The sequence below is a fragment of the Anas platyrhynchos genome, chromosome 24 (assembly GCF_047663525.1).
Source record: "Anas platyrhynchos isolate ZD024472 breed Pekin duck chromosome 24, IASCAAS_PekinDuck_T2T, whole genome shotgun sequence".
Classification (NCBI taxonomy): Eukaryota; Metazoa; Chordata; class Aves; order Anseriformes; family Anatidae; genus Anas; species Anas platyrhynchos.
The window spans coordinates 7,470,857-7,486,584 of NC_092610.1; the positions used below are offsets into that span (position 1 = coordinate 7,470,857).

At 40.1% G+C, this 15,728-nt stretch overlaps 1 protein-coding gene across 2 annotated transcripts in view; it reads right to left on the reverse strand.

Moving 5' to 3' along the window:
- Positions 1 to 15,728, reverse strand: part of RLF (RLF zinc finger) — a 52,478-nt gene that overhangs the window by 16,213 nt on the left and 20,537 nt on the right. For both annotated transcript variants that reach the window (XM_027443716.2, XM_027443717.3), the window contains 2 exons: positions 9,275 to 9,407; positions 4,704 to 4,906 (listed from right to left, as the gene is read on the reverse strand). In XM_027443716.2, the coding sequence (XP_027299517.1) occupies positions 4,704 to 4,906; positions 9,275 to 9,407 (336 nt within the window). The remainder of the gene's footprint in view (positions 1 to 4,703; positions 4,907 to 9,274; positions 9,408 to 15,728) is intronic.

Here is a 15,728-nt window from a genome sequence, read left to right on the forward strand (position 1 = left end):
GAAGTAATGCCAAGAGGTTGCAGTGTTCTGATACATCAATGATCTTCCAGGTCTTCATTTTTAGAAAAACAGATATTGGCAGTACATGCAAATATGGAATAGGTTGCTCCAACAAATGTGAAGATGACATGACTGCCTGTGATCTGCTTGAATATGCATCACTTGAGAGACTAAGCTCAGTTTCTAAAAAGCCCATAAACAAACAAATCTCTCAACTTAGGCAGTTTGAAAAACACATTGCCACTTTTAAAGCTACGAACTTAAAACCTACTTATTGTTTATCAGGCTACAGTACACCAGAAAACACATTTTGAATGGCCATCAGTTACTCCTATTGAAAATGAAAAATGCTGTCATTTTTCCTGTATTCTGTTGTAAAGAAGGATGCCAGGCTATTCGTCTAAGTTACTGTATTTGGAGAGCTTTAAACTAGATTTGAAGGAGGATGGAGTTGTAGCTGGACTTCAACCAGTGGGGCAGTGCTCTAGTATTCATGAAGACTGAGAGGCCTCCCACCTTCCTAGGGTGAAATTGGCATGCTCAGCTCACTCCCTGAAGTGCCTGTACACCTACCTATGCATGCAGTGCAGGGAATAAGCAGGAGGACTTACAAATCTGTGGTTTGGTCAGGAGATTATGATTTGGTGGCAGTAACAGAGACATGGTAGGACTGCTCACATAGCTGGAATGTGGTCATGGATGGTTATGTCCTGCTCAGGAAAGACAGGCTAGAAAGGCGAGGTGGCGGAGTTGCTCTTTATGTGAGAGAGCAACTACATTGTATTGAGTATTGCCCAGGGGCGAATGAGGAGCGAGTTGAGAGTCTGTGGGTGAGAATTAAGGAGCAGGCTGGCATGGGGAATACTGTTGTGGGTGTCAGATCAGGATGAAGAAAGTGACGAGGCCTTCTACAAGCAGCTGATAGCAGCCCCGCAATCACAGGTCCTGGTTATCGGGGGGGGGATTTCAAATACCCTGTTATTTGCTGGAAGGCCTACTCAGCCAGCCATCTGCAGTCCAGGAGGTTCCTTCAGTGTATTGATGATAACTTCCTGATGCACATGATAGATGTGCCAACTAGGAGAGAAGTACTGCTGAATCTTGTCCTCACTAACAGGGAAGGGCTGTTGAAGTGGTGAAGGTTGAGGGCAGCCTGGGTTGCAGTGACCGTGAGATGGTGGAGTTCAGGATCTCGTGTGGCAGGAACAGAATACCAATCAGAATTGCAACACTGGACTTCAGTAGGGACAACTATGGCCTTTTCAAGCAATTGAAAAAGGGGAAATTCCATAGGACAGGGTACTTGAAGGTACAGGAGCCCAAGATAGTTGGTTGGTATTCAAGGACTGCTTCCTCCAAGCCCAAGATCAGAGCATCCCAACAGGTATGAAGTCAAGAAAGGGGGACAGGAGACCTGCATGGTTAAACAGGGAACTGCTGGGCAAACTCAAGTGGAAGAGGAGAGTCTACAGATCATGGAAGGAAGGGCTGGCCACTTGGGAGGAATATAAGACTATTGTCAGAGGATGTAGGAAGGCAACTAGGAAAGCTAAGGCCTCCTTAGAATTAAACTTTGCAAGAGGGGTCAAGGACAACAGAAAGGGCTTCTTCAAATACACTGTGGATAAAACTAACACTAGAGGCAATGTAGGCCCACTGATGAATGAGGTGGGTGCCCTGGTGACAGAAGATAAAGACAAGGTAAAGAGAAGGCAAAGTTACTTTATCTATAATGCCAGAGGCTGTCCTGAGGAGCTCCATATCCCTGAGGTCCCAGAGGAAGTCAGGATAAAGGAATTTGCCTCAGTTGATGAGAACTGGATTAAGAGCAATTAAGCAATCTGGACATCCATAAATCCATGGGTCTTGATAGGATGTACCTGCAGGTGCTGAGGGAGCTAGTGGAAGTCAGTGCTAGGCCATTCTCCACCATCCTTGGTAAGGCATCGGGAGAGGTGCCTGAGGACTAGAGGAAAGCAAATGTCACTCCAGTCTTCAAAAAGCGCAAGAAGGAGGACCCGAGTAACTGCAGACCAGACAGCCTCACCTCCATCCCTGGAAAGGTGATGCAACAACTTATCCGTGGCATTGTCTCTAGTCGTATCAAGGATAAAAGGGTCATTAGGGGCAGTCAACACAGTTTTAGCAAGGGGAAAATCATGTTTGAACAACCTGATAGCCTTTTATGAAGATAGAGCCAGGAAAAGCAGTGGATGTGGTCTACCATCATTTCAGTGAAACATTTGACACCATCTTCCACAGCATCCTTGCAGCTAAACTAAGGAAGTGGGGTCCGGATAATCAGGTAGTGAGGTGGACTGTGAACTGGCTGGTGAAGAGAAAACAGTTGTGGTCAGTGGGACAGAGTCTACTTGGAGGCCTGCATCTAGTGGAGTTCCTCGAGGGTCAGTACTGGGATCAGTACTATTCAATCACAGAATGTTAGGGATTGGAAGGGACCTTCAAACATCATCTAGTCCAATAATCCCATATACATTCAATATATTTATATATTAATATATATATTTCAGTATATTCATCAATGACTTGAATAAAGGAATAGAGCACACTGTTAACAAGTTTGCTGATGACACTAAACTGAGAGTGGCTGACACACTGAAAGGCTGTGCTACCATCCAGTGATATCTGAACAGGCTGGAGAGTTGGGCAGGGAGAAATTTAATAAAATATAATGAGGGCAAGTGTAGAGTCATGCATCTGGGCAAGAACAGGTACCAGTATAGGTTGGGGACTGACCTGTCAGAGAGCAGCATAGGGGAAAGGGACCTGAGGGTCCTGGTGGACAGCAGGTTGACCATGAGCCAGCAACTGTGCCCTTGTGGCCAAGAAGGCCAATGGCATCTGGGGTGTATCAGAAGGGGTGTGGGTAGTAGGCCAAGAGAGGTTCTCCTCCCCCTCTACTCTGCCCTAGTAAGACCACATCTGGAATACTGCATCCAGTTCTGGGCCTCTCAGTTCAAGAAGGACAGGAAACTGCTTGAGAGAGTCCAGCGCAGAGCCACAAGGATGATTAAGGGAGTGGAGCACCTCCCTTACACGGAAAGGCTGAGGGAGCTGGGTCTCTTTAGCTTGGAGAAGGAGACTGAGGGATGACCTTATTAATATTTAAAAAAAAGTAAAGGGGGAGTGTCAGGAGGACAGAGCCAGGTTCTTCTCAGTGACATCTAATGATAGGACAATGGGCAATGGGTGCAAGATGGTACATAGGAGGTTCTGCTTAAATAGGAAAAAGAACTTTTTTTTTTTTTTACAGTAAGGGTGACAGAACACTGGAACAGGCTGGAACAGACAGAACACTGGTCCAGGGGGTTGTGGAGTTTCCTTCTCTAGACATTCAAAACCCACTTGGATGTGTTCCTGTGTGACCTGAAATAGGTGTTCCTGCTCTGGCAGGGGGACTGGACTAGATGACCTTTCGAGTTCCCTTCCAATCTCTAACATTCTGTGATACAGAACATAAAACCATGTAAGAATTATCTTGACTTTGTCTACCACGTCATTTTAGTTTGAAGAAGTTTTAACATTACAAGGATATTTCAACACCTATGTCATCATAAAAAACATCCTCCCACTAACCTAAGCCTTCCACTTTTTTTTTTTTTAATATCATATAACATTATGATAAGTTATAAGGGATAAGAGAGAAATTACATTAGGGGGATAATTTTAAAACAAGAAGGGAATGGCCTCAAGTTGTCCCAGTTGTGTTCAGTTTGGATATTAGGAGAAATTTCTTCTCAGTGGTTAGGCATTGAAATGGGATTCCCAGGGAGGTGGTACTGTCACTGTCCTGGGTGTGTGTCCTGGTTTTGGCTAGGATAGTTAATTTTCCTCCTAGTAGCTGGTAGGGTGCTGTGTTTGGGATTAGGATGAGAAGAGTGCTGATAACATGCTGATGTTTTAATTGTTGCAGAGCAGTGCTTATACTAAGCCAAGGACATCTCAGCCTTTTGCTCTGTCCTGCCAACAGGCAGGCTGGGGGTGCAGCAGGAGCTGGGAGGGGACAGACGCAGGACAGCTGACCCAAACTGGCCAAAGGGGTATTCCATAACATGTGACATCATGCTGAACAATTAATATGGGGAGGGCTGGCTGCTTGGGAATAGGTTGGACATCTGTCAAATGGGTGGTAAGCAACTGCATTGTGCATCACTTGTTTTGTACATATTACTATTAGTAGTACTATCATTGTTTTCCTTTCTTTTCTGTCCTAATAAACTGTCTTTATCTCAACTGATAGGCTTTCATTTCTTTCTCTGATTCTTTCCCCCATCCCAGAAAGGGAGGGTAGGAGAATGGCTGTGTGGTGCTTAGCTGCTGTCTGGGTTAAACTACAACAAGGTGGTTAAGAAAAGGCTGGATGTGGTACTTAGAGACACAATCCAGTGGTAGGAGTCAGAAAGGACAGCTTTACACTTGTATTTTGCTTACAAAGGGAACTGAAGTTACAAGATTTATTTTAAGACTTCAAATACATCTAACCTCAGACAGGTAACACAATTCATAACTACACTAGCGGTTGATACAAATGTTCTTTACTACTACAGTCTCTAATAGATCATTTTATCTTTTTCAACTCCATTGCAACACTTTATTTCTGCAATACAGAGAACTGAAGTTAAAGAACAAAATTCTAAGATACTTAATAGATACACATTAAAAGGGACTATGGATTTACTAACCTCCTTAATGGAGTCTTCATTAGGCAGCATAGAACACACACATGTGATGTAGGCTTGGCGAAAAGATGAAACATTTGCAATTTCAGGAGAATCTGCACACAATTTTGACAAGGAAGTAGCTTGTGGGATGCAGTTTGACTTCATCAAATGTTTTATTCGCATCTGCAGAAAGGAAGGTCCTTCTCGTGTAATCAGTTTATTAGCTATGAAAAGAAAAAAAGCTTTGAGAACATACCATATAACAACACTTAACTGAAATTGTTTCACTACATTCACACTTTATTACAAATTTTTATAAGCTTTCTTAAAAACACTGGGTGTGATAAGAAGTCATAGCAATAAACGTAGTATTTTTTCCCCACACACATTCAGAACAAATAAGTAGGGAGAGAATGCTGGGATATAGAAAATGGGGTGGTGGAAATCATATCAAATGATTGCATTCATAAAGGCAATACAGAATTATGCCATGGCAGTGACAGAAGGACACTAATCAGACTATATGGTATTTTGAACAAGATACCACTAGTTAAGCTGAGATTCAGCGTCTTCAACTTTTAATTGTAGCATCATATTACAAGATAAAAGAAAAAAAAAAATATTTCAACCAAAGACTTTTCCACCTAATCTGTTAAACACATTGCCAAAATATGCAGAATGAATTTCAGAGAGAAAATATTGTTTTTATGGTACTTTTGAAGAACAGTATCTGAGACACGCTAGGCATACTCTAGATCAACCAAACAACTAATTATTACAAGAGACTGTGCGATAATTCCATATTAAAAATTCAATTATTTTTGTAATTGGTTAGCAAAATTTATTTAATGAAGTTTAAAACTGAATAAAAGCTGAGTTCAGAATTAAAGCCATTTTTATATTAGTTCAAGACATCTGGTTGAAAACCTCACCATTTAGTTTGATTCTTTCCAGGTACTTAAGATGTATTTTGCCTTTGCTGATGAAACAGTATGCTTCTCAACAGCTATGGGCTATTCCCAGCTTTAAAAACATTAATACAAAGCATTAATACAAAGGCACCTTGACAGTCTCCAGATATGTACATATTTCAAAAGACCCTTGAAATTTAAGAGAAAGAGGAGTCGATATGTTCTTACACTGCATTTACAACACTTCAGAAGATATTCCATGAAACTGCTGCTGTACTAGACGATAAAATGGTTAAAAAACTGAAAAACCATTGTACTAGAGCTCTTTCTTCTGTACCTTTACTCAATAAACCTGTCATTCCTGTTGTGGCCTGTAAGAAGCGTATTTTCATTCCTACTATCTCTATCAAACAGAAGACAGCAGTCAGAAAATACTAAGTTTCCATACAAGAACATCAAACAAATCAAAGGAGTGACAGAATTAAATGAAGAAAGAAAAATTTGTAACAGATCAGTGATTTCCATCTTGTATTACAGATACAGGTATTGATCTGATAATGATTGTGAAGATAAAAATGGATTAAAGTAATCCAGCAGATACCTAGGTAATTTATATTTGTTTAATCTATGCTCCAATCATGTCCTATACAGGCAAAAAGAATAATTCCAGCTTAGATATCATTTGACTTCTAGAAAGTCTATTACAGCAGAATCTGACCTCCTAAAGCAGAGAAACGAAGGGACCGAAGGAAGAAATCAAAGTGAAAAACAACTGACAAGAGTCTATGAAGCATGGTGTGGTAAAACTTCATGGATCAGTTGATATTTTAGTATTAACAGTGGAAGTCACTGAATTACACTTGTCTGATGATGAAAAGATATACCAGATATGTTAACAGCACAGTCTAAGAGATTAAAAAAGATTTTCCTCACCATAATTTATTGGCACATACAGCAAGATTTCTTTAAATTTTCATTTTGTCTTGCTCCACTGTGTTGGATATACAAATCTGACACATTCATCTCTCAGATGAAAAGTAAAGTTTATGTATGTCTTCAAATCTAGTTTTTTTTCCCCCCCCATAGGATTTTAGAGCTCTATGATTTATTTTTTATGTGTGTGTATATATATATATATATATACACATATATATATATATATAAAAATATATTTATATATATAAAAACAAACCTGGAATTGTTTTAAAATGTTATTGAATATTTGGTTACAATTTCTGGAGAATCCTATGGCCTATGTTGTCTTTCCCACAGTTATACACTCTCCAAAAAAACCTGCAACTTTGCAGCACCTGTTCAACATGCTTACACTCTAAGAGGTTAACAAAAGCAACTAAACTTAAACCAGTCTCCTCCATAACATAAGCGCACAGAATTACATAATTAAAGTACCACAGTATTACTCTATTGTATCTGTAGTTATTAAATATCCTCATTCCCTCTCTGTCACTCTTTTCCCAGTTCCATTACTAATAACACTACTTCTTTCATCTACCAGTTTTGCATATTTGCTGCAAACTAGAACAGCAAGAACAGGAGAGATCTCACATGGCACTCATTGCCTTTTCAGTGCTTATCTTTTCACACAAGCTCTATTGCTACTTACTGTTACACGTATTGTCTGTTGAAAGCACTCAGTATCTGAAATACCTTGTTTGGATGCAAGGATAGTAAGTTCGGAAAGCTTGTAGAAAGACCTTTCAGATATGTCTAAAAAGCTATGTTGTGTGTAACAGGCCACAAGGATGACATTTTTGTTGACTCTAAGATATTCCAAAAGCAAGCAAGCATCCCCCTTCCCCCCAACAACAACAAAACAAAAACAAAAAAAACCACCCACAAATAAGGTTTTCAAGATCACCACAGAAGAAAGACACCTAGTGAGAATAGACATTTTAGGTAGATATTTGGGCTCTTAGAACTGGCCTTTAAGATGGCAGTTCTGACCGCCACCTCTTTAACCTTAGGTTTTACTTGAGAAATCTTGCTTTGATAGACTGGTCTAAAAAATGATTCAGAAGTCATATTCAGATTGTTTAAGCATGTCTGCATCTACTCTAGACTATGTGAGAATGCATCTGAGCAGCTACAGAATTTCCAGAATAGCTCCATTGTCCTGTTGCCTCTGCTTGCATCACATGAAAGAAACTCAATTGAGAGCACCTCTTTTGGGCACATATTCAGCTCCAGCTAAATAGACAAACATTAATTAAATAAAGAACTCAATGAAATCAAATTCCAGGTTGCTGCACTTTCTCAGGAAGAGGGACCTACACCCAGCCCAATTCAACACAGTCACAGATGTGTCAATCAATCCATTTCTTGTCTGCAGAAACTTTATCCCAAATTAAAAGACAGGACTGAACTACGCTGTTACTGTTGAAGACAAGAGGTACTCTGAACCACATCACAGGAAATAACAAGGTACTCTTGCAAAGGAATGAAGTGTAGCAGCCACTGATAAAATCAGTCGTGTATAAGATGCAATTAAATCTATAAAGGAGTCCACACAGAAGCATGTGAATTCACATTAGTCCACCAGAACAGATCTTGGCTTGCTACAGCTAAAGCTTGTTGAACAGTTGAACAAAACAGCTGAAGATTTTCAGGATGTAATTATCTTCAGTAAGAGGAACAAATTTTGAAATGCAAGTCTGAGCAGAAATCCACTAAAAGCAGCAACAGGATGTCCTAAAAATACTAGTAATGAAAAGCTCCAAAGCAGAATATTAGTGGTAGATAATTCTCCTCAAAACATGTTAGAGATGGGATTAACTAGTCTTTGGAGTTTGAGTGCTTCTGCTATACTTTAAGTGAAGACTGGCAAATACAGTACAACTCAAAGAGAGGCTACACAAAGCCAGGAAGAAGGATTCTGCTATGGAAGAAAGCTTGATTTAAAAATCCTTGCTTATGGTACCTTAATTTTAAGGAAAATATTTTAAGCTTGTCCCCCTCTGTTATTTTTAATTTAATTTAGAATATCACCAAGATAAACTGTGGTCTTGTGTACTCGTAATGGAACAACTATAAGAAATACCTGTAAGTACTCGATACCACTAATAGGTAGGAAAAAATTCAGTGAGTTAAAATGTAGAGTTTAAGAGAAGACATTAGAAAGTTACATGAAATTACACAAAAGTTATTTTTTTTGACCTCATTTTTTTTTGATTCAAGATATTACATCCATAGTCTAACTGCAATCAGATTCCCAGCCCAAAACTTAAGAAAAGGTAACCTTTAAACTCATGTCTCCCCCTTCAAATGGGCACTTTGCTTGCATCTTCTTTGCCTTTGAAAGATGTGGACGTTAACTACTCCTTCCTGTGAACCACTCAGGAAATCATTCAAAATCACAGCTATGCAGAACAAAGCACCTTAGGGAGTAAATTTTTTTTTTTTTTTTAATAATGAAAAAGAAATGCTTCTTTAAAAAATAGACTAAAATATTTGTGCTATAGCCCAAGTGGAGATATGTTAGAGAGGATTCAGTGTACTCGTGAGACAGTTTCAATCATAAGTATTATTTAGCAGCCTATGAATACTACTGCACAAAGCAATTTAAACTGCAACTCCCTTCTGACTTTTAATCAGTTTCCTCACCGAAATTGCACCAAGTTCTCTCTTAATAACCCCATCTCATCTCCAAAATCATATGCTTACCTTCCTCTGTTTCTACTGGTTGCTGGGATAGAATTTTAAGAAGAACTGGATTTTTCCACACTCCTTCCCTTGTGATATCCACCAGTATTTGGAGGTTGTTATTCCCAAATTCCAGTAAAGCATCATGTGAATCCTACAACATGAAAAATAAATCATTAGAAATCTTTGCTAAACATTTTAATGTAATTTTATTAAACTATAATAAAATACTAGGACAGATAATTTAATTTTACACTATTCTTCTAAGTCATTACTGTTCTGACATGCTTGCATTGGTGTCTTCACAACACATCCTTTCTCATATATGCTTCTCTAATGCTACAATAAAGCTTCACAATTGCCATATAAAGAAACTTAGCTGTAATGACAGCTCAAAAAAACAGCTGTTCTGCAGTTGTAACTCTTCTGCAATTTTCATGTTTCTTCATGCATGCATGTAACAATTTCCTCATTTTTAAGTCTACCATTACTTTCTAGCTTTTAAATATATTTTTTTTCATAAAAAATGAAGGGTTTTGTAATAAAGCATTTAATGCCAACTGAGAAATTGGAATTAAGACTAATTACTTCTATAAATGAATAAAAAACATTGTGAGCCGCAGACTTTATATTTACTGTAAGCAATAGTGAGAGAAGACTTATTTCTTTGAGAGATATTAAAGCATGCTGTTTGGTACAAAGTCCGAATTCACAGTTACATTCTTCTGATCAGTACCCTCTGATAGGGCAGTCCAGTGCCATCAAGTGTTTTCACCTTCTTGCAGAAGAAGGGTTCTGAGAGAGCAGCATACAAATTTTAGCTGATTTGATTTGGATGGACAGTGAAGCAATGATTAAAAATCATCCTAAAATTTAATGCAGAGGAAGGGGGAGCTGCCAGCATTCAGCTGTCTCTCAGTAGTCTGAGAAAAGCGAGAGGAAAAAAACATCTTTAAGGAAGGAACAGTATGCACCAGAAGGGACTCAGAAAGGACTCTCATCTGCCAAAAGGGTGAGGCAGATGAGGGGTCATAAGAAAATGTAGATTTCTTGGTGGTTACACATGTGAGAAGACTCAGGGAACTTAAAGAGAAAACAGAGCACAACATAAACAGCAGAGACTGCTGTACAACACTTGCAATCCTGACCAAAGTGGATCATGAACAACTTCTTTAATCAAGATGAATACTCATTTCTACTTTATACAGACACACCATTCCCTTGGAAACTAATCCATGCATAGCACATTTACAAATTAAGATCCAAGTATTTCCAATCCTGATAGTTTTGATGCTGTGAAAACTGACTCAGACACAGCACACTGAGCAGGTCTCCAACAGAGAGGTTCATCCATGAAACCTGTTTGCATTGTACTATCCTCAGGGAGATCAAGCCCTACCATTTTTAATTCTGGAAATCTGAAGGAAGAATAATAGAAGTAACACAGAAAAAGGTTATGTCAACACACAAGAAAATTAACTGGAATTGAATTCCAGCATTTAATGTTTCTAGCAGGAAAACTGACACGGTGTTGACCTGCGCTGAAGAAGTTACAGTACCACTGAGCAAGATCTCCCCAGAACTGACAAAACTGAAGCTACCTAACTATCTGTAGTCAATTTGTGACTACACATGTAGTAAAAGCATTCCTTCCATCAGTCACACATGACATCAGTCATGTTTTAAGTTTGAGAGAGCATTTGATACATGACAATATCCACTGGTTCTAACAAGCTGTGTTTAAAGTTGGCAGTACTTTTAATCATACTATCTTAGAATAGTTTGAGTTGGAAGGGACCTTTAAAGTCCAATTCTCCCACCTGACATGGGCAGGGACACCTTCCTCAAGAATCATCTGCTCAAATCACAGAATTGTCTAGGTTGGAAGAGACCTCAAGATCATCGAGTCCAAACTCTGACCTAACAAGTCCTCCACTAAACCACATCACTAAGTTCAACATCTAAACCTCTTTGAAAGACCTCCAGGGATGGTGACTCCACCACTTCCTTGGGCAGCCCCATCCAACCTAACCTTGAATACTTCCATGGACAGGGCATCCATAACTTCATTTCCAGTGCCTCATCAACCTCACCAAAGAACTTCTGGATATCTCTAATCTAAATCTACCCTCTTTTCGTTTAAAACTATTACTCCTTGGCCTACAACTACAGGTTTTTGTAAATGCTCCCTCTCCATCTTCATAGATGCCCTATTTACCAGAAGGCCACTGCAAGGTCTCCCCAGAGCTTTCTTTTCTCCAGGCTGACCAACCCCAGCTCTCTCTGCTTCTCTTCACAGAATAGATGCTCCAGCCCTCTGATCAGCCTTAGATCAGGTCCAGAGGAGGGTCCCAACAGATCCACAGTTTTCTTGTGCTGGGCATCCCACAGCTGGGCACAGTACTCCAGGTGGGATATCACAAGGGTAGAATAGGGAGCCAATTGTCCCCCTCTGGACCTCCTGGTCCCACTACTTTTTGTGCAGCCCAGGATATGGTTGGCTATCTGCACCAACTGACAGGCTCACATACAATTTCTCCTTCTCCAGCATACCCAAGTTCTTCTCCACAGGGCTGATCTCAATCCATTTATTCACCAGGATGTACTGATGTTTGGGATTACCCTGACCCAGGTGCAGCGCCTTGCACTTGGCTTCATTGAACTTCATGACATTCAGGTGAGCTCACTTTTCAAGCTTGTGTGGGTCCCTCTGGATTGCATCCCTTCTGTCACGTCACCACTCAGCTTGGTGTCATCTGCAAACTTGCTGAGGATGCACTCAATCCCACTGAGTATGACATCAGTAAAGATACTAATAAGTACCAGTCCTAATACAGACCCCTGAGAGATACCACCAATATCACTGATCTCCACGTGAACATTGAGATATTGGTTGAGATATTGGTATATTCTCTGGATGCAGCCATCCAGCTGATTCCTTATCCATGAAATAGCCCAATTCTCAAATCCATACTTCTCCAACTGAGAGACAAGGGTGCTGCTGTATGGGACCATATCAAAGGCATTATAGAATTCCAGGTAAATGCATCGGTTGCTTTTCCCTTATCCACTGATATAGTTATTGCACCACAGAATACCAGGAGATTGTTCAGATTTGCCCTTGGTTGTCTGAATACCTGGTTCGCGGTCTGAATAACCTCCTTGTCTTCCATATGCTTTAACATAGCTTCAAGGATGATCTATTCCATGATTTTCCCAGGCACACAGGTGAGGCCTGTCTACAGTTTCTGCTCTTTCTATCATGTTTTAAAAATTTGAGTGATGTTTCCCTTCTTCCAGTCACTGCAGACTTTACCTGACTGCCATGACTTTTCAAGTATGATGGAGAGAGGCTTGGCAACTACATTAACCCTCATGCCCTAGGATGCCATGTCATCAGGCCCTATAGGCTTATGTACAATGCCATTATTAACCTCAGGTTTCCTTCCAATACCCTTTGTTGTATTCTTGATCTATACTGGAATTAGTTCCATGATCTGAACTAATAGATATTATCACTTTTATTAATTTTAATTGTAATATATTATACTGTATCTATCATAATTATGTGATTATTACAGATTATTAATAGAGTATTTTCCTTCAACTCTTCCTTCTCTACTTTTACACCTCTCCAGATTACAGAATTAAACTGTGCTAACACTAGGACCACTCAGAATACTGGAGTAACCAAGGAGTCTTGTGTCATGGATTGTCAATACACAATGAACTTCTTTCTACATTGTAACATACATGATACATTCTTCAAGTTACTGAGTTATCTTCTATAACAAAGTAAATCTGCTATGAAAATACACAAGACTACCATACAGAGTAAAAGGCATCTTTGAATTTCATGGTTAGATACCCTTTAATACAGGATATACTGAAGTTCAGCAGAGTCCCTAGGATCAGATGCTATTTTCAGACCAACTTTAACGCTCTTACATTCCTTTCTAATACTGCAACAAACTATTCCATAAACCTCTAAACAGGAAAACCCTAATTTAACTGCTGGGCAATGTACCCATGTATCAAGGAGGGAACCTTATTCTTAATAAAGGACTGAGAGCAGAAAATTACATTCTCACAGTGAGGTTTCATTTATGTTGATACACAGCTGTCATAATTAAGTCTCAGAACTTTCTTCTTAAAGGACTTCTAATGACCACGAAGCTATACTACCAGATATGCTACTTAATAAAACCCAAATTAAAGTGAAACAGAGCTAACACAGGCTTCCTTCCACCCACTCCCTAGTTATCTACATCTACTGAAAGCATAACATCGCATACTAATAGAGTACAGAACAAACAAGTATTCCATTCTTTCAACACTAAAGTTTGTGTCCAGTATTAAGTTTATACTGTTCCACATTCCTAACTACAGAGACTACAACTAAGAACAGTTTACTATGTGAGTACAACAAAGAGGTAGCCAACTAGCCTCAAACAATAGTTTTGAGCAATGCTACTCATTTCAGGCAGAAAGCACTGTTGTGGTTTAACCTGGCCGGCAGCTAAACACCACACAGCCATTTGCTCACCCTCCCCCCTCCCTCTCTGGGATGGGAGAGAGAAACGGGAAAGTGAAGCCTGTGGGTTGAGATAAAGACAGTTTATTAAGACAGGAAAACAATAACAACAACAATAATGATAACAATAACAGTACTACTACTAATACTGTGTACAAAACAAGTGATGCACAATGCAATTGCTTACCACCCACTGACCAATGCCCAGCCTAACCCCTAGCAGCCGCCCCTCTTCCCCTCCCCTCCATACCTTGTTCAGATGGTATGGAATACCCCTTTGGCCAGTTTGGGTCAGCTGTCCTGAGTCTGTCCCCTCCCAGCTCCTGCTGCACCCCCAGCCTGCCTCTTCGCAGGACAAAGTGAGAAACCGAAAAGTCTTTGGCTTAGTGCTTAGTGTAAGCACTGCTCTGCAACAATTAAAACATCAGCATGTTATCAGCACTCTTCTCATCCTAATCCCAAACACAGCACCCTACCAGCTACTAGGAGGAAAATTAACTCTGTCCTACCTGAAACCAGGACAAGCACTAAAAATAGTTATTCTTTAAGAAAAAATCTGATTTTTCACAAGTTAACGCCTTTAGATTCATTGTACTCCAGAGCTAGGCTAATCGTCTTCCCTAATCTGCAGTCATCATATAAAGAAACAATATCCCCGTGAACCTTTAAATAAACAGACTTTCCACCTATAATCAATCTTTAATGTAATGGGCAAATTAGGAAAGGAGGAAGAAAATGTAAATTAACAGTAATCAGTTACCACTGTTAAAATCCCATCTAAGTACTGGCTGCCTTCAGCTGTCAGACTGTCTCGTAAGGTTTGATGCTTGACACTGGCTTGGATCTGGGATATTGCAGAGATGTTGCCAAGACTTGTCCTCAGACTATCATTACTTGCTGATCATAATGTATGCACACTAATGACACTGCACATCAAAAGTAAATAAAGGGCTCTGGGGACTACACTAAAGGGGGCACAAGCTGGTTTTCTTCACTTTGTTGAGGAAAATGCAAGACTGAAACCAAAATGAAGGCCAAGGAAAATGTGAGACCACATCAGTAAAACAGGGCATCAAATGACAAAGGATGCTGAAAAGGCTGGGGTACTTGATAACTTTGCCTCAGATTTTACTGTTAAGGTCTGCACTCTGGCCTTCCTGGTCCCTTAGATACCTAGTCAGAGATTTAGGGGCCATGAAGCAGCACAAGGACGAGATATGTATGCCCTAAATTGTTTGTCATATGTCCATGGCATTGAACACTGCAAATCTGATGGAGCTCACTGATGTCACTGCAAGACCAATACTACCTCTGAAAAGTCATGACCACTGGGGGAAGGTTTCTGGTGCATGGAAAATAAACAAAAAAACCCACCACACTAGTTTTCCAAGATCAAGAAGTATACTCTGGAGAACTACAGGTCAGTCAACATTAAGCACCATCCCCAGCAAGACCATGGAGCAGACTCTTCACGTGGCTGAATGCAGTTTCCAGAAAGACAACAGTGTGACTCAGAACACTGGGCTGACACATCTTTATTCATGTTCTGAATAACTGACAGAGCATGGTCTCAGTCAGTCCACAGCTCACTTAGAGAACAGCTGACATAGTGGAGGACAGAGCAGTCATCGAGAAGGACCTCTGACAGGCTGCAGGAACAAGTTGACAGGGATTTCATGAAGTTCCACACAGACAAATGCAAGTGTTGCACCTCGCACAGAACCAAGCATCAGCAGAAACTGCTGACCAACTGGACAGATTCCAGTTTGGCACAACTGGCCGTTAGGGTCTGTACAATCAATGGGCAGTGAACCCTTAGAGCAAACAATGCAAAATAGAATCATAAAGGCTGGAAGAGACCTTCAAGGTCATCTGGTTCAACCATCACCGTATCACCAGTATCATCCACTAAACCATGTCCCTAAGCACCAGGTCCAACCT